Source organism: Aphelocoma coerulescens, chromosome 2, assembly GCF_041296385.1.
Source record: "Aphelocoma coerulescens isolate FSJ_1873_10779 chromosome 2, UR_Acoe_1.0, whole genome shotgun sequence".
NCBI classification, from domain to species: domain Eukaryota; kingdom Metazoa; phylum Chordata; class Aves; order Passeriformes; family Corvidae; genus Aphelocoma; species Aphelocoma coerulescens.
In genome coordinates this window covers 54232985-54257869 of record NC_091015.1, presented here as the reverse complement: position 1 = coordinate 54257869, position 24885 = coordinate 54232985, and the positions used below count along the sequence as shown (strand labels likewise).

The 24885-nt window shown below is 36.7% G+C and overlaps 1 protein-coding gene across 1 annotated transcript in view; it reads right to left on the bottom strand.

Moving 5' to 3' along the window:
• Positions 1–24885, bottom strand: part of ULK4 (unc-51 like kinase 4) — a 212224-nt gene that overhangs the window by 31240 nt on the left and 156099 nt on the right. The window contains exon 34 of the mRNA XM_069007521.1: positions 22571–22756. Within this exon, the coding sequence (XP_068863622.1) occupies positions 22571–22756 (186 nt within the window). The remainder of the gene's footprint in view (positions 1–22570; positions 22757–24885) is intronic.

Below are 24885 nucleotides of genomic sequence, written 5' to 3'. Positions count from 1 at the left end.
TTCAAAACATTTGTCTCTCTTGGGTGGGACTTTTGGGATTTGGTTGTTTGCTTGTTTTTCAAGGGAGCAGGTTATTTGGATCCTTATGCTTTATGTTACAGCTAGACCGAGATAAGAGTGCATTTGTCAGGTGGCTTATGTCACTCAGAGATTGGAGGCAGCTGCTACCTTTGCCAAGAAAAACAGGTTTTTCTCTCAGCATATGCTACATCAGTATGAGGGAGGTCTGCACCACAACTCTGCCAACCCAGTTACAGTGGCACATTTGTAAGTGGCATGACAAGACCTCAGAGCAGCGGTTTCTATACCCTGCTCTGACATGAATTATGCTCGTGGGACAGAGGGATATTTTCCATTGCTTCTATTCTAACATACTCATATCTTTGGCTTTTGGTTACTCACAACTATTTTCTGATCTGTTCTGATAAAAGCCTATTAGAAAAGACATTATACTGAAACTTCAGATCCCATTTGCAGAAATATCTGCAATGATAAATAAACAATGGAGTTCATGAAATCTGATCCATTACAAATACAAACTTGTGACCTGTTTCTGGTTCTGGCAGATGACTTCTCCTAAGAAAAGGTGTTGAAATTCTGAGTATTTACATCTGGGTCCAACTCCAAACTTAATTTAAACTTCAGCTTTCATAAATCTGTATCATTACCTCATCGTTACTTTTATCTACTAATAGCAAGTAACTTTATGGATTGCTACACCTTACAAATTGTTATATATTTCAGCTCTCTACCAAGCAAAATGAAACCTACATGTATTTCCTTAGTCCCCATCTCCTTTCAGAGAAATAAATATATTTCCCTGTACTGGTCTTGCTTTCGTAAATAACCTGATAGCTCATCCATTCTTATCTTCTCAGGATCCAAAATAAATCAGTACGGTCTCTTAGTCTACTCTTTCCCAAGGAACACAGCTCTCAGAGATCCAATTCTTTTAAGTAACTAAAATCCTCGAGTCTGAATCATTCTGGTTTTGTAATGTTTCTCTGTAATAAGAAAACCAGGACGCAGGCACTACCTCCCCTAATTCACATTCTGCCACCTGTATTGCTGCAGGAAAGCCTGCAGTATTGTATTTGGACGAGATTGTTCACAGACATGCAAGTATTTCCCTCTGAAGTTACAGTATTGTTATCTTTGTTAAAAAAATATTGTTCACTGAAGCACTAAGTTAAGAAAAATACTGAAGAGAAAGGAATGAAAATAAATTATTCCTCCAAAGAAGGTAATTACATAGCTAAGCATTATCTATGGAGAGAAAGAAAATCCTAACTACCAATAAGGCTTGTCAGAGTTACTTCAGTACTTATGAACACTAACCTACAATTTCCTGACATCTTTAATTACATGTTTCTGAGCAGAGTCCAGTTTGGCTACAGTGTGTCATACATACAAAATCCTTGCTGACTGAACAAAAGGACATACTTAACGCTATTATGACAGTCCTTACAAAATAAGTCCTCTAAAAAACCCCTGAAGTTAACTTTCTGAACTAAAGAAAGTACTTGGCACAATCTCAGATTCAAACTAAGTTCCCAGTCTCCATTACCACCTCCACCAGAAAGGCCTAAATAATCAGTTAAAAAAAAGCAAGAACGGAGAAAACCTTTTGGATGCCGGAGGCCTGCAAAAGATCCAACTGCAATCCTAGAGCATGGAAAATAACCAAAACAAATATTTGGACCAGAATTAAGTATTAATGCTTTGGCAGCTTCCAGAAAGCACTATGACTAAATGGAGTTAAAAACCAAGTATTAAAGAAGGAAAATAGTTTTCAAGCTATTATGCAAACCAGACATTTTCTATGCAAATTCAGGCACTCAACTTGTATAATCTGAATTTTAAAACATAGGTTGATGTCTTGATTGTAAATGGTGTTTGTTTTTTCTTTCTGAATGTCATGTTAAATTACTGTGTGCATATCCAGGGTATGTGGGTGGAAGGGACTGACACAAGGAGGAATTAATTCTTGTAAAAAATAGTTTTTGTTTTTCTAAGAGCAGGTTGAGAAGGAGAATATATCACTTTCAATAAAAATGGAACTAACCACTGTTTGTAAACACATCACTGAGCAAATGAAGAAACATTGCTTCTTAAGTACTGACAATATTTGATTCAGCCCATGCATATCCCAGCCAGCTGGTCTCCCTGGCCTCAGTCCCAACCTTCTCACCTCTCTAAGTGGTTATATTCTTTCCATGGGGGTAGCAGGGGGCCTCACAAGTCAATATGGACAATCTTTGATTGGTCTTCTGAACACATCTCTGCTAATGTAATCCATCATTAGAGTGCAACTTAGATATCTTGACCAAAATGTTTGCCTTCTGTAATTCCCACTTTGCTTTATCAACCACAGTAGTGCAATGGCTGTTAAAAACCTTTTATATTTAAAACACTATTATAGACCTACTGCCTATTTTCAGTTTACAAAGTCACAACACAATTCTAAACACAGCAAACCCTACTGGCACCTCTATATTTGCAGCCAGAGCTTTCTCTCATTAAAAAGTAGCAGTGGGTCTGTATATCTGAAAATTAGGAACACAGAACTTGTGGGCATCATCAGGCAAGGTAGCAAGTAAGCTCAAAGTCTACTAACTTCAGTAGGATGTAGAAGTTCCCCACTGCTGGCGTTTTTTGACTATTATAGCAGAACCTTTTAGCTTGTACAAACTGGGGCAGCTCTGCTGTGTTACTAACTCTTTGCTACTAACTGTTTATACAAGTTCAGCCTTTCCTAATCTAGAGAACATGGGAAGTACTTTAATAAGTAAGAAAGCCTATTTCATGCAGCATCTGTGTCTTGGAAGATTGTTAGGTGGTTAATTGTATTAAAAAAAACCCAACAGGGCTGTGCTACCAAAAAAAAAAAAAAAAAGATGAATAAGTTTCTCATATTTATGCAACAACCTCTCAAAATACAAATTAATCTCTAGTTAGCATCTCAATTGTCAGACTAAGATGAAGGTATCTCAGCATGAAATCTGTAAGAGATACAATATTATTGTTCTGTGGTGCACATAATTTGATGAATGCCTTCTCTGGAATAGTTTTTAAATCTTCATCCCATCAGAATATGCATTAAAATCTCTTCCCTGTCACACACACCATTCTGCAAAAAGATACCAAAATGGTATAAACAGAAGAGAGTATGGAAGACTGTGTTAATATTTGCTGATCTTTTCAGGTTTATTGAAATCACATTATTTCGATTTCCTTGAGATAATGGCACTTTGGATCCATATGTGTGTTTGATCTCAATGATTATTTGTAATTTCCTGTTGAAAGTACACAAAAATTTAGTCCTGCTAAGTTTCATCTTCTTCCATGCCAAGTCTTCCAATAACTGAATGGAGAACACTTACTGTCCAACAGCTTCTGTAAAGATTAGTACTCTATATCCACAAGTTTAACACTGATTTTATATGCCTTTCCCCCCCCTTAATCTAAATTGCTCTAAATTTCTTTTTAATATAGCATTATTTTCCGTGGTCACATTATAGGATTAAGAATCAGGAATTTTATTTCTGATTCTGTCAATAGTCTTCTTGGCTAAAGCAACCAAAAATGACAGAGTAAAATATTCTGACACTATCAAAACAATTGACAGAAGACTAAGTATGTAATATTAGTTTAAATAATTTCATTGCTTCACATTGGTGGTGTCTTTTGAAAAACAACAAGCTCTAAAAGTAAGGATAAAAAAAAAGAAAGTTTGGGAGTGAGATAAACAAAAACCTAATTAGTTTCACTTTTCTGAGCGGAAAATGGAGCAGGTTAAATAATCAAGAACAAAAATAACCTTTCAGATTAGTATGTTTTCAGCAGACAAGACCTACTGCTTCCAGCAAAGAAGAATGAGTCCTTAGATGCATTAGAAGTCAATGATAGTTTGGGATTTATCCAATCTGAAATCTTACAGATAAAAATCTGAAATCTTGAATTAGACTCCACTCGTGACCCAAAAGCAATACAGGGTGAATCAGCAGGCAACCATTATTTTCTGTCCTCTCCATATACTAATCAAGCTGCCTCATTCTGCACCAGTGACAAGCCAACACTATGGCATTGGGAACCTAAGCATCTGGATTGGAGTATTTTCTTAGGATTGCGGTCAGATTCGGAATTGTACTAGTAGTCCCTGTATTAAAAATAGGAAGCCTAAGGAAAAGCTGCACAACTGAAGGTGAGTTTTCTTGTGTGTACATGTTGAATGACCAATGGGATGCTGATACAGGCAATTCAACCCCTTTGTTCCCAAGGATGTGGTGTTTTCACAGCCTGTGTTTGCAGGCAGAGACTAAAACTGGCTCACATATTCCAATTACAGTTGTCTTGACCAAGTTTAGAAAAGTTCCTTCTTCTTTTGTCAAGGGGGACACAATGTAGTACTTGCCATAAAGCACAGTTTCTGCTCAGAGTGCACACAGTTGTCCTCTGGACAACTTAATTCCTCTAGAATTTAATGCAGCAAACACCCAAATTGCAGCAGTCTGAAAAAAAAGATTTACAGCAACTGCAGGCCAGCTGTGACCCACAGACAGCTTGAACACATCACTACCCCAAGAAACGTCAAGTGGAAGCTGATGGTCCTAGAGGAGAGCTGAGCCCCATTCCTTGCACAATGAACCGTGGATCGCCCTCTGTTGTTAGGATTAGTCAGCTCTTATGCAGGAGCTGGAAGAGGTTTAAGGCTGCAATAAATACCTCAGTACCTTATGTCAAAAGGCAAGAAGAAACCCTTACTGATATACAAAAGGGTGAAACAGCTAAATGAGTAGACAGGTAGTTTCAAATGGTTACTCAATTAAAACCAGATATTTTACAGACATGTTTCTCTGATATTTTTTCAGATAAGTATTTTTTCATGGGCAAATCACTGTTTGGTTTCCATGGGGAAAATTGTTTGCTTTTCAGCAGGAAAATTTCATCCTATCAGAAACCCAATGACTTCTCCAGTTTCTGCTTGCAGTAATATTTGCACATACACAATAATACATTTTGCTTAGAATCCACTACTTGAAGCCCAAAAATGGTCATACAGAAACAATTAGCTTCCTGCTGACTAATGACAGAAATAGGAGTTCGAAAGTTATTGAAGATTCAGCCAATTATTAACACAGATCCATATAACTGTTAGCACAGATTAATTGGTAAAGTCTGCTGCTTCCTTGATATAAGAACCACAATAACACTAATGGAACAAAACCGAACTTTGAACGTCTCAAAGTCATTTGCACTGCAACCTCTTCTATAAGGCATCTTAGTATCTCATTTATAAACACTATTTTTGTTTAAAATTTGGCTGAATTTCATAAAGGACAAATGTTTAAAATAAATATTAAAATGAAACAAAATTTTCATTTAGTATTAAAACTTTCTCTTTCCTGCTAAAACTTTTTCCCTCTAATGATATTTCTTTTGGCTTGATCCCCTTCCTTCCCCAGTCTTTTTCTTTGATCAATAAACCAATGGTGGTTAAACATACATAAAAATCATGGTCAGAAAGGCAGATTTGCCAAATTCAAATATGTACACCAAATATTTCCTTTTCAAAAAGTTGTGTTCAGCTTTACAGGTAAGTCAAGGCTGAAAACTTCAGAGGTAAAGTACCTATATTAGGTATGTAAAGGGAATGTATTTTGTCTTAAATATTTTTGAAGTACTACAACTACTATTCTGCCATTCAAAATTAAAAAGACAGTGAATTGCTAAAAATATAAGCTGTCACAAACCCATTCATTTCCTTACTTGAAACTTTTCTTACTTGTATGAAAACAGCTTGCCTAACAGACATCAGCTTCAGTAAAGAGAAACAATTTTTGTTTTACTAGTGGCCACTGTAAAGGATTAATTTGACTCGCTTGCATCCTACCAATACTCATTGCTGTTTCCGCAAGCACTGCAGGAAAATTAACATTGGCTTTGAGTTTTGTTATCATTTCCCAAGTCTTAAGCAAAGTCTACTTATCTGCATCTTCAATAAGCCAAAACATTTTAGGATAGCATCTGACTTCTGCTTTGATATGATTGTTCATCCAGATTGAAAAACTAAGAAATCAAGAGGATTAAAACTATGACACTCCCTCTTCAGTGACACTGCAAACACACACATAAGTGAAGGATGCATTTCTTGAGAGATGTGCAGGAAACCTCTCATAATACCATATCACATTGCTCTCTTATCTGCATTTCTGGGCCATTTGAGTGGAAGCACACCAATCAATACCAGCTACATTTAAGGGCAGAAAGAAGTGCATTTTGAGGAGTTAAAAAAAAAATCCCCATGATAGAATAAAAACATGGAAGAAAAAATATGAATTCAACTGAGAAGTAAAAGACAGTAGGTCACATTTTAATTAATACTATTTAAAATTCAGGCTTCCGAGAACTAATTCTAATTCTTTCTGAGTTCAATGACACCACCAAATCCATTTTCTTTTTTGAAAACTGCAGGATTTGCGTGCACTTTTGGAGTACCATACATGTCTCATTTCTGTATGCAGACTGGATAGTACAAATCCCTGCCAAGAAATTCTGCTATTCAAGGTTAAGCTCAGATGCTCTTGTATAGGGATATTTCTACCTGTCTTCTATCTTGCCCCTCCTCTTCCTTCCTTCTTTGCTTTAGATCACAGTCAGTTTTAAATCTATGATTAAACTTTCATGAGTGGGCGATTTCTACAATGTTAAAATAAGAGGTTTTTTAAACCTCAGTTTTCAAACATAAGAACATTAAAATATTTGTGGATTTTTTGCTCTGGAACTTCACAAGAGTGTATAATGATCATTATGAGCTGCTCCGCATTTTAAAATTAATAATCAGATTTGATCTAAAGGTGCAATGGTAAAAACACCATCAGAGGACAAACCACTAATGTGTCACTCAGAAGTTTCTGCCCACATACTCAGCTCAATGATTTTGAGATTAGAATTAGGAAAGTACTGTAAGGAGATGATTATGTAGTATGTGGTATAATTCTAGAAAATTACTGACACCTCTAATTAATTAACTAGAAGCACCATAATTTTTGCATTAGAATATATATTCTTCCGTAAATTATTTTATGCAAATGAAACAGTAATTTATGATAACATAATCCATTTAAAGCAATGTAAATGATATTACATTTAGATAAAGAGAAATAGCAGAAATATGACATTAAAATCAGAAGTGAATCTAGACCACAGTTGTAAATGCTGCTTGGCATTTAAACTGAATTTAACAGCCCATACAGGGCAGTGAGACATCACGGGACTTGCGAAACTTTTCTCCAAAGGAAATCGCAGCAGAAGTAACAGAAAGGAAAGATATATCCCTTTCCTCAGAAACTCCCAAACAACAACAACAAAATACTAGTAACTGAAGCAGTGCATACTGAAGCAGCAGGAAACATTCAATTGCTGTACATATTGGGTTGACAACTATCATAGCTCTAGTAGTATCTGAACACTTCCCAAACAAGTAAGAGTTTGCTACTTTTCCATCTGAAGCAAAAGTAACAGAGGAGGTGGTAGGGATGCAAAGAAACTTTTAAAAGATACTAACAAGCTGAAGAGAGGAAATTTGCTTCCTGTCAGGAAAGCCAGAAGAAAATACATAAGCATGGTTCTTTCTGTTCATTAATGAATTTGAAGTATATGCTTTAAGTCTTAATTTTCTTAGTGATCAAAGTGCTTGTTCATTTATTCATCCTGCTTCTGCTCCAGAAGATTCTGGTCAAAGTCATGGACTATGACTTTGTGTCTATTCACAGTTCTGAGAAATAAAACCATCTAAACAGAAATAACATTGACAGCTATAAGAGACATGGAGCAAGCTTGAAAGCTGAGCAGGTTGATACCTATCTTCTCAGAAAGTTCATACAGTAGCTAGACTTGCAAATAGTGACCAAAAAAAAAAAAAAGTGAAATTAATAGGACCAATATTTTCTCTGACTGGAGAACAATGTGAACCATTCCAGCACAAGTTAATAATGCTGGTATGTCAGCCCCATGGTACACTGAAGACATGATGACCCTATTTTACTCCCGAAAGCACAAAACAGTTCCATTTAGAAAGGTTCCTAGAACTTTCTTTTGTAACTTCTTATTGGGACTTGCTAACAGCTCCTCTATGCTTGATCAGGTCTCCAGGCCAGAAATAACTAACTATCTTGCTTTGCTTTCCTTCATGTTGTGTGTCAGCAGGGTACTAATAACAGGCAAAACTTTTGCTTTCCATATTGTAGGCTCTGAAATACCACCCGTCCAGTTACAAGAGCCGGAAAAGTGTCTTTCACTGTGACCTCCTGCCATGGTTCATCTACGCCAAGGAACATAGAGCTGAAACTCCCAAAAATGGGACTACAAGTCCCAGAGATCCTTAAATACATAAATTAATACCAACTGTTACACTACAGAAATCACTTTGGATAATGACAGAATTAGGAAAAAAATGTGCTTTTTTCCTGACAGGTCTCAAGTTGTTTATTTGCAGATGAACTGAAGTTGTCCAAATAAACCAGCAAAATAATCTACATAAATCACCTGAGGTGCTATGCATAAACAACACTTCCTGCAAGGAATAAATAAAAAAAAAAAAAAAACACAAACAAACCCAAAACAATAAAGAGATTAAACAAGAATGTATTTTTTTTCTGTTGGTATATAATCTTACTTCCAGATCTAATTCTTTAACAAAGTTTATATCAGATATATATTAGCTTTGTATGTTGTGTAATCAAACTGGTTTAGACATCTCCAATAATGAACATGTTGCTATTACTATAAAGTCATATAAAAGTAGGTGAGCAGCTGTAGCCCAATAAACACACAGCTGAACAAAGGAAACTGCTGACAAGCTGCAATCTTGTTTTAATGTAAATTCTCATGTGTTCACATCATATTTTAATTGTACACAACAATAAATAAGCTTCTGTCACTAGCAGTTTCTCATAAATGGGCTAATGCTAATTATCCCTCTATTTTCAACCACATAGTTTTAGTGAAAAGATTAATGTCAGGAAAATAACACAAAAATAATGAGCTTTGCAAGCCATTTGAGTGGCAGAAAATACTATACTTTTCTTGATTTGATTTTTCTTTCTTATATGAAAGCTGTGACAACTCTCTCATAAAGCACCTCAATATTTCAAACATTATATCTAGCAATATATTAATCATGAAAGAAACATATAACCTGTTTCCTTGAATTTTTCTTCAGGTTTGTTGTAGTGGTGAACTGAAAGGCAAAATGTGCAACTCCAGCACCATTACTGAATTTAAGGGCTGGTCTTTCTTACATCTGGAAATATGTAATTAAGTATGGAAAAGCTTCCTTTCTCTTCTGGCCTTTGTTCTGCACTTGGCATCAGGAGACATGTTTGTTTGGTCTGAAATAACTTGTACTAGTCTGACAAATTATTTTAGCTCTAACTAATAGTAAGGTACAGTATCAAAAAAGAATGGTTGTCCAGGGAACAATTAAGAAAGAGCCCTTTGAGCCAACCAAGTGACACAAAACTCACTTTTTAAATCAGATTGATCTTTCTAGTCTTAAGTTTCCAGACAAAACCAAGACCACAGCTTGAGACACAAAGGTGATACTTGCATTATGCAGTGGTCTCTAGACCAGACACACATACTTTCTGTACTGCAAGTGTGGCCTCACATTTTCTTCTGCACGGAGAAAGCTGGATGCTGGAGCACACTGTGTGGGTGAGTGTGTCTGCACTGGCAGCCTTGCCAGAGCAGTTGGGCTCATGGAAGACTGGGGGGTGCAGAGGTTACTGCACCTACAGCTGCTTTATTAGTGTGGGACCAACAGCTGTCCAGCTGTTTCACGTATGCTGGTTGCTTTTCTGGTTGAACAGAAACACTCCTTTTGCTTTCCTTATAACAAATTGATGGGCTATAGCATTTGTGTCCCACATGACAATAGCACAATACTGATAAATACTGTATTCTTGAATCTTTTGGATCAGGGTTCAAGTAACTTGCTATTCTCACTATTAATGTGACTATGGCTAGAAAACATCCCTAGAACACCTCATCCAGTGATGACACTATAATTCATGGTGCCCCTTCTCATCTGCTATAGTTTCTGAATACACACAACTTCACTGAAGTGCATTCCCCACTATGGACATTATAACATAAAAGTTCAGCTCTGATCCATTTTCTTCGCAGCAGAGTCGGAGATACATCCCTGTCCATCAGAGGGCAGAAAAGAAAGGTACATGAGAAGTGCCACAACCTCCAACCCCTTTTCTTCCTCTCTTCTGGAACAGAAAGGCTGCAAGCTGAACCCCAGTATGTTGGGTGGGGAGCTGGATCAAAGCAGCACTACAGAGGGGACAGGCTGTACAGAGCAGGACACAAGATTCTTGTAACACTAAAATCATTATATTCAGTAGTCTCAAAATCTAATGTGTTTCATATTGTTTGGGAATTACATTCAGAACTGCAGTGCTGCCAAGATATTAAGAGAGTGTTGATCAGTTCTTTACATTTCTCACCTCTACCCATTTCAAGACATCATTTTTCTTTCTCACATACAGGTGTTAAGCAGTAGTCAATGCTGCTCCTTTCACATTCCAATCCACATCCTTCCACTGTTCTCTGCACCTGGCCTTAATCCCAGATGTTCCAGGGTCACTAAATCACTGTCAGTGATTACATTTGTATTCCAGTTTCTCATCCAAGTTCAAGAAGAACTATCATATTTTTTTAAGTTCTTTAAGTACTCTACAAGGTATTAGGCAAAAGTTGAATAAAACAATCTTGGCAGATGGATGTTTGGCTTTTATTTTCTAGTAAGGATAGACAAATCTGGTTTGCCTCATTTCAAAGCCATGAACTTCATGGGTCAAAAGCTTGATTATGTCATTACCAGGTTCATCTCCCATTTAAAACCATTTGTTAAAAGAGGCGTGAGGAGAAAGACAGATACAAGCTTCACAATCCAAAAGCCAACTGATTCTAGTTTTATTTTTAGGAAAACTATCAGGCTTCCCACATAACTTAGTCTCATATCACAGCATTCTACTTCGTTATATTTCATCTTCTTGAAATGTACCACTGAGGGAACTTTAATGTAATTAAAACTGTTAAACAAAACACTTCATATCCCATGGAATTTCTGGCTCCTCATCAGTTCTTTGGTCTCTTCTTTCAATCCTTTTATAAGAGAAATAAAGGACTAGGACTTAAAGTACCTAATGATTTGGACAGCCAAATCAGAGAAACTTTTGTAGGTCTGATATTCATGAGTAAGTAATTAGTACTTCCAGGAAATTAAATTTCCTTAGGAATCTCTGTAACTAAATTTGGAAAATTAAGGTATTTTAAATCCTTGCAATTTTTAAAACTTTTAGCCGTTATGTATATGGAAATACTAAAAAACCAGGAAAAATTGTAACGAGAAAATTTAAGAGGATTACAGAAGAGTATACAATAATAGGTGTACACACACAAGCACATAACAGTATGCTAATGCAATTATGTGCTCTTGAGATCATAAATAGCTATGCAAAACTGAAGTATGAAGCTGTAGGAGGGAAAGTAAGATTTTGTTGAAATCTGCAGTGGTCGAAATGTAAGATGAGAGAAGGCATTTTAACATTTTTAGTCCTCCAATCTCCAACATCCATTGCTTTCAGTTTCATTTAAAACCAACAAACAAAAAAGTAAGTTTCAAGAAAAAAAACAGGAGCATCTTGAACGGAGGAATGGAGTGAAGAATCAAAAACACATAAGCAGAGGTGGAAACGTAGAATAAGATATGTCAAGAAAAAGATCCTATCAAATATAATGGTGATTTAGAGACTAGAAGAGACTATAAAATCAATCATGATTAAATAACATCACTTTCCAAATGTAATATATGTTTCATCTTCGAACTACAATTACATGAATAAATTGCATGAGCATCTCTCCGATGCCGCCAGAGCTCTTCAGTGGAGCAACAGTTCACTCCAGCAATCCTGAGGGCATATTATTTAGGTCTTTCAATGACAACTGCAATTTTTTTTTTCAGCAATAAGAATTTTTTCTCACCAAACTAAAAGAAATATTGCTATATTAGTAGAACCAAGGTCTCACATAACTGATGTGTATTGCACAAACTACTCCTAGCTGTCTTAGAGTTACAGATTTTGAAAATAAATACTGTGGGCCATTTTGTGAATACACCTCCATTTATATTGCAAATACTAAACTGTACTAATGGCTTAAGATTACAAGAGGGCCCTAATCTTTATAAACCACAATTCCTTTTATGCTTTATGCACACTTGCTGTTTTATCACATATGCCAAAAATTACCTTTTATGGTATTTAAATACTGGTAGTACCTTGCAGAAAAGTAGCAGTATCAGGATGCGTTAATATATTCATTTCCATGGGAATTATTTAATTGTAAAAGATAATGTGACACTGATTTTAACTCTAACCTGCTTTGTGCAGACTGTTGCTCTAATGAAAATAAGTGACACACAGCTACTCAGTAAGGACTCTTAAAATTTTACAGCTGACAAAATGCTGCTTTACTAGTAACCTCTGCAGAGCTTTTCTGCTCCAGTACTCAGGACAAGCAGCACTGCGCCCAAGCTCCCTCGGGAAATTCTGCCTTTATATCTCCCCAAGTCCACTGCAGGGAAAACCTCTGCCCAGAGGACACATAGAGAGCCCTGTGCTGGCACTCCCCTGGAAACACTGGCCTCTTGCATGAAAAGCCACAAAGGAAGCACCTAGTCAGAAAGAGCAAAGGGTATTCTACCTTGACTCTTCCTTCTATTTTTAAGTGATTACATGGGACAATAGTAAATTGCAGTTACAAATAATGGTTTTGTTTAAATTATTATTTTGGTAGATTCCACTGTTTAGCACACATTACATATATATGCATCACATCCTGTATACATGGCAGATTTTTATATGGGCATTTTGTTTAGCACAGACAGGGCAGGTTTTGCCTTAAATTATAATTTTATGTTGTGATTCTAATATGCAGTAAGTCTATAAATTATAATTTCCACGGATTTACAGCACAAAAATCAGATTTTCGTCCACAATGTAAAATATTATGCACTATGGAACATACCATTTTGACTTTTCAATGTATACTGGGGTTATACTCCACAGCAGCTCTCTTACAATTAAGTACACCAATATAATTCCTTTAAAAATAATTTAAAATCACTGGAGCTATTGGATGATATGAAATGACAGGCATCTGTTGATTCATTTCTAATGAACACTACATATTTCTGGAAGAAGTACTCTTTCACTGATACTAAAGAATTTAGGTAATCATAAGGTTTTGACAAGACTGAGAATTGTGTGTCAACTTCAACACTCTTAAAATGCCCCCTGAATGGTCTAAAAAAGCAAGCTGTATAAGCAGGGTAGAGCTGGAATGCAAATAGTGAGATATTCTTATGCTGCATCTTATGAAATCATCATCTAGGCTCTGCATCCCAGAGAAAGCATCTGCTGTGTGAAATTTAGGACAGTAATTCACAGCCCATAGAACACTGCATCACCACAAATTATGTTTGTTATTAATTTATAATGGCGTTCATGTAAAAACATCACATTTTAATAGTTTAAAGAAATGACAGCACTGGGCACTTTATAAATGTTTAACTACTAGAGTCTTCATAATTTAAAATGTTGATGTTACATCACTGAAGATGCTGGGTTGAAACACTTTAAACTTGGAGAGGAGGGTCAGTTACTGTAGAAATCTACTGAAAACCTAACCTCAATGCACACAAATGCTATTTTTAAACATAACCTTGTTTCAAAACACTTTCATGGACCACAGACATCTGAAATTGTGCAGCACCATGTTCATAAAGCCCAGACACAATTATCATTGCCAGGGATTAGCCTGTGAGCATGGGCCCTCTGTTGGGGAACCTTAGAAGTAGGTAGCTGTTATTAACAAATATGTTAACCAACCCTTAGATGCATGAGATATCCAAGGAAAAAAATTAAGTATTTTGCTTTCTTTCATTGTACTTATGTTTTGACTGCTGCTTCTAAGGTAATTTTCATCTTTGATCTTTCCAACAATCTCTTAACTTCTTTAACAGTGCCTTCTTTTTGCTCTAAATGGTCATATTGCTCGGTCTCATTGCCCCGACCAGCATACCTTTGTTGTACTTACATATTTTTAATCACATTCCCATCAGACAGATAATCCATATCAGAAATTCTCTGTCAGGCTATTTGTCTCCTTTGCCTAATTTACGTGCCTCACAGTCCCCTATCTTCACAGCCTGATGGCCAGGGACTGTCTCCCTCTACAATAAAAGCACTCCAACTATATATATTCCCTGTTTATCTGCATCCACACACTGGCTTTTAAAATCAAGCTCTGTATGATGTGCAAATTTGCTCATGGCAAGATTTTTGAAAACACCAGCTTTCCAGCAGTGCTCCAGCCTTATAAAATGAAGAGAGCAAGGATACAGACAAAGTGAAATATAGCTTATGTTTGTTGGATGCCTTGTTAAAGTGCATAAATTGAACCATATTTTAAAAATCAATAGATTTTTTCACTAGTTTTAATGTTTCAATAGAAAGAAACATTGGCAAGGAAAATAAGGGAGCAAAAGGATTAACAAAGAGGTTACGACAATGCCTTTTACTCTGATTGTTCACTACTAGATGATTTAGAAGTCAAAGGAAGGAACACTCTTTTTCAGCAGGGAATCTAATTCCCACATTAGATTTCATCCTTGGTACATCATAGTTAAAATTTTCCTTAAACAATGAAATGTAAGAGACTATTACACCTTCAGTAAATTTGTCAGCAAGAAGATTGAGTAAGAGATAGATGTAATGAAAAAGGGAGGTGGTGTTGAAGGGTTTGCAACAAAAGTTTGCAAAAAGTTACAGTAAACCATTTTACATGTAACTGTATCTCATCTTCAACACTGGCAACCAAAACCTTCCAAAGCTCTTTAGTTTCTGGTAACAACTTCACATGAAGACTAAGGATTTTAAAATATTTCTCTGACCATATGAATTTAAATTTTTAATGAAACGAAGATTCTTTTATATTAGTAATCAACCAGTCAAACACTCATACCTGCTTGCACAGAACTGATCATTACCCAAGAACCTGTTTTACCCAGAATGGTCATTTTGAGTCAAATTATTTTTTATTAGGGAGAGTCACTTTCAGGCCATTCCTTGATCCTATTTTGAATACAGTAAACAAGGTAGATTGTTCTCTGGAGAAAGAAATTACTTTTTACTATGCTTGGATTGAGCTAATCACAATGACGTCTCCATCGACAGACTAATGAAATTCAGTTAATAATGAAAGCAGCACCTCCTGCTCATATGCTCCCATTAATGCTACAGAACATGGAAATATGTGCAAGCTAGTATTAAAATTCAAGCTGAGAAATTTTTTAATAATTCAATCCTATTTGATCGGTGTTGATAGATTCTCTTAAGTAAAATGTTATATGAGGACCATGATTTTACCACAGGTTACATGAAGCCTAGTATTTTTGATAGAAGGTTTTGAGGCTCCAATTATCAGTGGTTAAAAAAAACCCCTCTCAGTTTAGAGCCAATTAAAATAAAATTTAGATTCTTGCAGTTGCTAAAAATTTCTTGATACTTTGAGTTAAGAGTATCCCAAGACACATACAAAAACCAAAAAACACTGTGTTCACAGTTATAGATACACAAGGATATAAACCATATCACATAAAGTGAACTAGTAGCCCTATCATTCGCCATCCCAGCCTTCTCAGCGACAGAACTGATATTATTCTACATCTCATTTGATGCAGCAAATGTAGCCAGAGATGTACTAAATTCACACAGCAGAATAGGATTCTGACGTAGGCAGAAATAAGTGATCCTATAAGCCTGGACAATCTTATCAAGATTTAAATATTTGCTTTTTCTATGAGAAAAAATAAGCAGAGCATTCCTGTACCATCTAGTGCTCTGGGTCAAAAAATAGCAAAGTTTTCTCCAATCTGGTAACAGCTACAGAGCTTCTGGACAGGATCCAAAGTCAAGATGGAGGAAGATAAGAATTCCGGGGACTGCATCACTCACTGAGACTTACTCATGGATACTCACTCTGTTTCATTTCATAAGACAGAAGGATAAACATAGGAATAAACCCCATCAGTATATAACTTTAGAATGCTGTGCTTAAGAATTCTGGCGAACCAAAAGAAGGTTATTATAAAAATCAAAAAGGTAAATTAAAAGGAAGGCCAATCAGAAATGGAAAGGCTGATTAAAATCCTATCAGTGCTCTAACCAAGTGTGTAAATCTAAATACTGAAATCTTCTTCCCTCTCTTCCAGTAGAAACCATAGAATGCAAATGTAAAAAAAAAGAGAAAGTCAAGGATGCTGCTAACATATTGTCCTACTACTCAGCATCCTGAAAACACCCCATGAGTTACTCAAAGTGTAAGTGAGCCTGAATTTAGCCCTTCACAAGCTCCATAAGCCAGGCACACATGTGAAACATGCCTGTGCCTCTAAGGTGAAACAGTATCTAAGCATTTCAGATTAAAAATGAAAATTCTTATCAGACCTATAGTGAAAAACTGTGTCTGGGATTTCAATACTCAGAATCAAGTTAGGCCAGGTAAAATTAACCATGTATAGTATTATAAAGAATGCTAAGGGATCTCAAATGCAAACCAACTTCAGCATCCCTCTCACATCTGGGTATCCTAAGTATTACTAGACATACAAATAACATTTTCATGCAGCACTTTAAAGAAGTGTTTTTTGAAAAGCTATGTTATCCTTAATACCAAGTATATAATTACAGATGAAATAATATGTATCTTAGGACTTGGTATTGCTTGTAGAATGTGTGACGACAAACTGGAATATTATTAAGTTTTGATTATACAAAAATCACACTGATTAATTGTTTTCCTTCCCAGCTACTTAAAATGCTTTACTAAGCTAAGAAAGAATCTTCTATCAGGTTTTAATGGTAGAAGTACAATATTTCATTTCCATGAGCATTTGGTAGAGCCCATATGACACTAACAACTGAACATAAAGTTCAAAATACAGCTTCAGTGAGACTTACACACACACAAAAAAATCCAAATTACTCAGATAAATTAATCAATATTGGCTCAATTTTCATTCCAGTAAACAATGAAGTGCTGCAAAGGGGCTGTGCCACAAGAGAACTTTGTCCATCAAACAATGAGTTTCTTTAAATTACACTAGTTATACTAGCTCTATTTAAATAATTGTTTATTTGTTGTTTAAATTGTATTAGTGTAGTTGTGATTAGCTACATTTATCTTCTGAGTAATTTAAACCAAGTTTTCTTAAACCTTTGTTGTAAAATTGAACATACTGCTGCCTCCTGAGCAACGGCAATGGCCTGGTCCAGCAATCCATTCACAAATAACCCTGCAGACTGTTCATATTCATCGGGAACATTGTAACGTTTTTTATTTGAAAAAGTGTCATTAGATTGTATTTCAGTCAAACCACAGGCAAAACTGAAAAAGCCATACTTAGAAGCTTACTTTGCAAATAGATGGAAACCCAGTGGAAGAGGAGGGGAGAACAGTCCCACTTGCCCCTGGGCCAGGGCAATTTCACCACCCCACTTGCTGCCCCTGTGTTAGGGTATGGCAGGGCCTGAAAGTGCTATGGCAGAAGGCTGCCAAGTCACGGTGGGAACTGGAGGCCTCCCCATCTCTCATCTCTGGTGATCCTCTCCAGTTTCATTACAACTGTAAAAAAAAAAAAACCCTGCCTGAGTGTGCAAACAGGAGCTTCCCAACTCAGCGGGAAGGGTGAAGGTGCATTTTCCTTCCCATGTATTTGTTTCAATGGATTTTGAGCAATGCATCCTGTTATGATCTGCATAATGTATCCTAATGCTGATTAGCTTTTTCCTGTGTGGGAGGATCTAAGTTGTTTGTATCTAATGAAATGCTCCCTTTTAATATATTTACAATAGTAATGTCTTAAGGACATTATTCTTGTAGGCTGAAGCCAACAAAAGACAGTCTATAAGGAAGGGATGCAGGCTTGGTAACAACTTGAAAATAAGAGATGCAGGACAGAAATTGTTCCTGTAAGAGTCACACAAATTTTAAGAATACGTATAATTTCAGGAAAACTTGTTTGTTTATAGTGACTATACCTATACATGTCAGCAACTCACAAGTGAGTATTGTGTTCACAGTCCAACAAACATCTCTGTCATAAAATTATTCCTTAGAGCAATGGAATATTATGGATTATTTTAGCAACTAATTAAATTAATTACAGGCTGCTTAAAAGATTCAGATGAGGAGTAAGATGCATAGAAAGTTTTCACCAGCTAATTTGAGATTATTTGAGTGCTGTGCTCCCTTGGCAGGAGATGTGCCAACAGGTTCCCACAGCCTTTTAAGACCATGGGAGAACAGACACGTCTGGGAATTGCTGCACAAGCACCTCCTTCTGGCGCTGAGTCCTTGGAGCTGAAGCTGCAAAAGGGATGCTGAGAAACTCTTGGGATTTTGCTTCATCTTCTTTGAGGGAAGCTCCCTATAGATGTACTTGTGGGAATCTACTAAGGAGCAAACTTCCAGCAAGAAGTTCAGCTTACTGAGGGATTGCAGAACTGCTACCCTAAATCAAACATTTGTGTACTTGGACTGTGTATCTCCCCAAGCTCTAAATGTCTTTATAATGCATGATCAGGGATTAATGTAACAGGGATCTAATCTAGGACCTGTTGCAGTAAAGATATACACATATATTTTTATATACAAACACTGAGCTGTCTATTCAAGAGATGCGAATGCAGCAGATCTTTGTATAAAAGTGCTGATGATATCATTGCTAATCTACATGACAGAAACACTTAAGGACCCCATGATTTGAATGACATCTTAGACATAGTGATCAGTGGTTCCCCAGGCTTTGCTACATTTGAAACAGGGTAGTAAATTTGCCTACAGGTACATAGTGATGCTGTTGCTGTGGCTCAAATTGGCAGGGAAATCAAATTAGAGTTCAATAGTCCTACAATGAAATTAACAAATGTTATGGAATTTTGCCACAATTCATGTGATACCATTCTAGCCTAAATGTCTCTCCTACACAGCCTAAAATGATTTGAGAAATCCTTATACATATCCCCATGCGGTATATGACATGCAGATGACATCCTAAATGTCTTAGTTGCTCATGAAAAAAAGATGAACAACTTTTTGACAGTTATGATACACAAGTTAGTAAAAATGAGATTCTAGAAAGACAATCAGGAGAAAAAGATGTGATTTAGAAATTCAATATCCTTTCTGACTAATAAATAAGGGAAAAGTCATAGAAAAAAAGTTCTCTCTTCACAGTGAGTGCAGAAAGCCTAATATTTACTCATTTTTCTCCGAGGAATTTTTCCTTATTACTATATGGAAGTAAAAAAGAGTTTTCTCTTGTTCTGAAAGCTGAAATAATTTATTTGTGAGTACCAAGCTGTAATCCCACAGCAATTATGTGTCCAGTGGAAAGATATTGGCTAGTTCTGTAAAAAATGCCTTTACATTACATACTAGATGATAAATTGGGATGGCAGGGAGATTTTTTTCCTCTGGAGAAAAAAAGAAATTAAAAACTTCTCAGTAAAGTAGGCAAAAGCTCAACTACCTGTTTCCCAAACGAAAATTTCTTCTGCTTCACAAAAGCAAAATTGTTTTGATCTAGGTAATTTACTGGACTCATTTTAAGATGCACTATATCTTTACAGAAGAGATGGAATGATAAGATAGTGATTTCCATGACAAGTGGCAGGAGAGGCTTCCAGAACAAAAAAAGCAAGCAATCACTCTACTGATGTCACCAATCAGTTACAAAAATGCTGCTAGAAAGATTAAGTGTATCTGAATAGCAGCATTGTCTAACCCAAGATGAAGCAACCAGAACAAGAGAGTTCATGGAAGGTCTGAAGGAAAAAAACCTCCAAATCCTGTTCCTTGATTCAATAATTTTATTCAGCTTCTGTTCATTATATCAATGCCAGCGAGAGAACGTTCTTGTAAAAAAACTGGTTAACCTGTGCTTGACAGAGCCCAAAGCTTTGAAAACTAAGAGGTAATTATAAAGAAAACAGAAAGAAGACAGTCAGTGCTGCCTCTTTAAAGCTTTTAGATGATCTTTACTTATACAGTTACAGAAGTTAGCTCAAAGCATATTTTCTCTCCTAATGATTCCTTTTTACAGCAAAATAAAGCTTATAAAAAGGGATGCTCATAGCAATTCCAGTATTAAGTCTGCACGAAGTCTGGCATATATCTTTATTTCTGTTTAAGAAATGAATGCAACAAAATTGTAGGAAAACATTTAGTGAAGAAGGTGCTTCAAGAAGTTTATATTATCCTGTAGTCAGTTTGCCGGTCAAATTTGAAAATTTGAAAATTTGAACAAAACAAACCAACAAACTCAAATCTCCAACTTTTTTCAAGAAACCTTCCACCCACTGGAGATAAAACCCAGTGATTTAATTATTAAGTTATAAGAACATATAGAGTTCATCAAATTAAGGTCACCTTGTACATCAACATATTCTCTGATATGCCTTAAACTGAAGACTCTGAAATTGAGTGATCTGACTCCATTGGCTCACTGCAGTCATGTGAAACACTTGGATAAAGGTTAAGTAGTCACACTGCTATGCCCTTCCTTATTTCCAGCAATACATGCCATAAAAGCATCTGTAGCATAACCACATGGATCTCTTTTTGTACATTCCTGTCTTACATAAGCAATGCCTGTGCCTGTACCAGCAAAGTCAATGTAACCAGAAATTGAAAAGTTGCTCTATATAAGCACTGATTGGCAACAATGGAAATTGGTGCACTTACTGATCCCTCTATTAAAATATTGCTCAGATACTGAAAAACACTGCTCTAGGCTTCAAAATTCAGCTGATGTGGGCTAAATCCTTCTTAAATAGATATGATTATATTTCAATGTCTTTTGTGATTACGACAATTTTGACAAGATAATAATCTCCCCTGAACAGGACTTTTTAAGTTTAGAGAAATAGCATATGATTTATTAAATAATCTGTCAAATTATCTATGAACCCTGCTTTCAAAAGAAATCTTATGATCTCATTACAATAATTACAGAAAAATCTGTGCCTGATGTTATAAATAACAAGTACCAGGTATACAAAGGAGAATACTGGAACTTAAAGTACAGGAACTTGCAAGGTTCAAAAGGTGACAGCATAGCTTTGCTCTCTTAAAATAGTCAATACAAGATTCCGTGCTAAGTATCCTGCACACTAGGTCACTACTAGTCCGTAGCTATGCTAAGATGAAATCATCTACATATGTATATTGCAGCTTCATTTTTCTTTCCTTCCTTCACACTTTGTTGCCTTTTTATCTCATCTTGCTTTGGAGAAAAGCAAAAGCCAGTTCTATGCATCAAAACAATTATTCAGAAAGAAAAGCAGAGGTACAAGCTAAAATTGATAGGAAGTATCTTTAGAATTTTAAACATCATATCAACTTTAATTTTATACATTTATGCTTCTTTTAGGGCAATATAGGGCTGGGCAAAACAGGGAAGAAGGGTATAGTGTTTAGTTTCCTGTGATGTAAGCACAGTAAGCAGGAGAAAGAGGACAAGACCTCTGAAATCTCTATGAGGGAGTTGCTTCCTTTTAATTCCTGCTGCCATGGATTGCAGTCTTACTCCAATTGCCAGCACTGCACTTGCAAAATTGAAGTATCTTCTGCCTCTTACACTGGAGCAGTTACCCTCTTTTAACTGAAAGCTCCTGCTTTTGGAGAGTGAAGGATGAAGTACTCATCCGACGCAAGGTTGTTGACAATGCAGGCAAAGCTTCTTATTAAGACACTTCAATACAAAAACCCATAGTATTATCTGAGAGAATGCTACAGATACCCAAAGTTTTCCTTCTAAGCTACCTGAAAGACATAAGCTGCTGTCATTCCACTGTGTTGGAGCACGACAGAAGTGAACCTCCTACGTGTCAATAACATCACCAGAATAAGCCCCTGCACGACTCCCACTGCCTGGCGTTCTGCATTACAGCCACTCCAGCACAAGTGGTCCCTATAGCTCGGGGGAGAATGAGGACTCAACAGCCCACATACAAACCTATTCCAAGTATAAAATAGCTTTTTATTCACTGTGAAATAAACCACTGTGTTTCTGAACAGGTATTGAATGCTACAAGGTTAGTTCTTTCAGAAGGCATTCAGAAAACAGTTTCAATACTTTACAGAGATGAATTACTAAGCAAATATAAAAACAGCAAGAGTTATTTAAATAGCTGAATGGTTAACTGCAACAGGAGAATTCCTACAATCATTTTTGTAAGAGGTTTTAAGTGTAGAATTTTTCCCCCAGAAAAGTGAAATTTAAAGTCATGATATTCAACTTAGCATATTTTATTTTTAAAATTATTCTAAAATATTTTTTCCTTTAAGAGGGAAAAAAAACAGCCAAAAAAATTACCAAATGATATAAAAGAACCATGCAGACTTTGAAAAAGGTTAGATGTCAACTCACCAGTCTCTTTACAATTTTCAACAAAAGCTTAAGTTCTCGTGAATCTTTTTTGGACTTCAGTACTGCAGCAAAGCTGTCCATGTTTTCTGGAGACATACTCTCCTGATTGGTCCCTCCATACAGCTGAACCAGCAATAATAAGCACTGTGAGGCACTCACAAATATTTCAGAATCTTCACTGGGAAGCTAAAAATGAATGAGAAATGAACAAGTAAAAATAAAATTCTAATTTCAGAAAAATTGCATATCACTGGGGATTTGGTAGAGTATTAACATTTGCATTGTGCCAGGAAAGAATCATTTCTAGCTGACTGAATCAAAATTCCACTAAACTAAGCGTAACAAAGTGATGAAAATATAATTAAAATATATCTACTCTTAAGCAGCAGTATAACAATGTCTCCACCATGATTCTGTCCAGTAGTCTATCTAGAGTGACATCATAACAGCTCCAAAAATGTTGCTCCCAACTATGTAATTTTATTCTACTTTAAACAGAAGCAGTAATAGCAGAAACTATCATTATAGCCATGATGTTTAATCTTCTACATCATGCACACCATAAAATTTTAATTATTTCTAAATCAAGCCCCTTGAGGTAGAGCACAGGCTATCTAGCTATTTAATGGATTTTAAGTAGTCACATTAGGAGGTACATTTCAAAGATTTTTTATATTTTACTGAATTTCAGCTTTTCTGCACTCCTTTAAAGATCAGACATTGGAGCTGGCCCTAGAAATAGGATGGAAAATTCTTTTCTGGGAAGCAAAATTACAAAAAAGATTGAGGGACATGACCAGTGATCATCTTTAAATGAGGTTCTAATAATATGACACCACTATCAAAATGATTTATATATTTCCTGAAAGTATAATCTGGAAATAACAAGTAGAGATATTATATTATGCCTGTATTTGGCACTGCCAATGACATTTTGGAAAGACAACAGGAATGCAATGCCTAGTTTCAGCACAGAGAGTTGACAAATGTTAGTGTGTCATAGGTTAGCAAGCATAGTCCCGGAAGGGATATCCTTGCTAAGGGGTGCTTACAGCTTCCTCTGGGACCTGATAGAACCTATCAGTGGCCAGTTTGAATATGGACAATACTTTAAGCCACTTAAAGTTGTGACCGCCTCTGTGATGCACACTTAAGAATAGACAAACTCCCCCCCAAGCTCTCTCTCGTTTCCGGCGCTGGCACAGGTGGCTGCAGGCCCCGTGCGGGGGTCAGTGGGCCTGGCCAGGCCCTGCTTGGGCCAGGCCGGGCCGGGCCACGGCCATCCTGGAGCCGATGGGCCTGTTCCAGCCATGGAACCCCCCCCACCCAGCAGGGCTGTGGGCGGCCAGAGCGGCTCAGAACCCCCCCCTCCACTGCGGCCGAGATTCAGCAAAGCGGCACCTCTGTCCGGCAGAGGTCAGGGGACCAACAGTGATAAGCCACATTCCAGCTGCAAGGCCGAGGTGAGATTAACCCTTTTATTGCTGTGAAGAGCTGAAAACCTGAAGGAAGAGAGAGAGGAGATGCTTAAAGCTGGAATTCTGTTGTGAAGCTCTGATATATCAGAGTATCCTGTTGTAATTTCATGAAGATATGGGGGGTGGAGTGTTCAACTCGTAAGCAATAGGCAGATGCTGACGCAGCTGTAATTTCATGAGAAGTTTGGACAGGGAGAGATGGAAGTGATGAGGACTTTTGCTCCAAATGGGAAAGCAGAAAACCTCAGTTCCTAGAGATGCTCCCAGAGATAGTCCTAAAGATGAAGATGAGGAAGACCCTTTGCTCCCAGGGAAGGAGAAGGGCCTCTGTTCTTAGAGATGAAATGCTCCCAGAGATGGGTGAAGAGAACTTTTGTTTCTGAATGGCTCAACCTTAAAATTGTAACCCAAAAACCTTCAAGAGTGAATCCTTGAAAGCAGTTGTGGGAAAAGCTGCAAGTTGGGGGAAGGGACTCACGTGCGAGCAGAGAGACTCCTCTTCCTAAATGGACTGAACAATATCTGGAAGTGGGCGGCTGTCTCGGTGTGATACTGTTTTCATAGCATGAGCAAGAAGAGACTTCTCTTTCTAAATGGACTGAACAAGGTTATTATGGAAGTGGTAAACAGACTGAACATCTTAAGGGTTGTCTTTTTACATTGTCAGTGGGAGAAGGGAGGAAGGTAAGGGGAGGAGGAGAGTTCTGAAGGTGTGGTATAATTTTTTTTTCCTCTTTTAGGTCTGTTAATAAACTTTTTTATATTCTTTCAAGTTTGGAGCCTGCTTTGCGTTTCTCCTAATTCTTATCTCACAGAAGATAAACAGTAATGAGTATC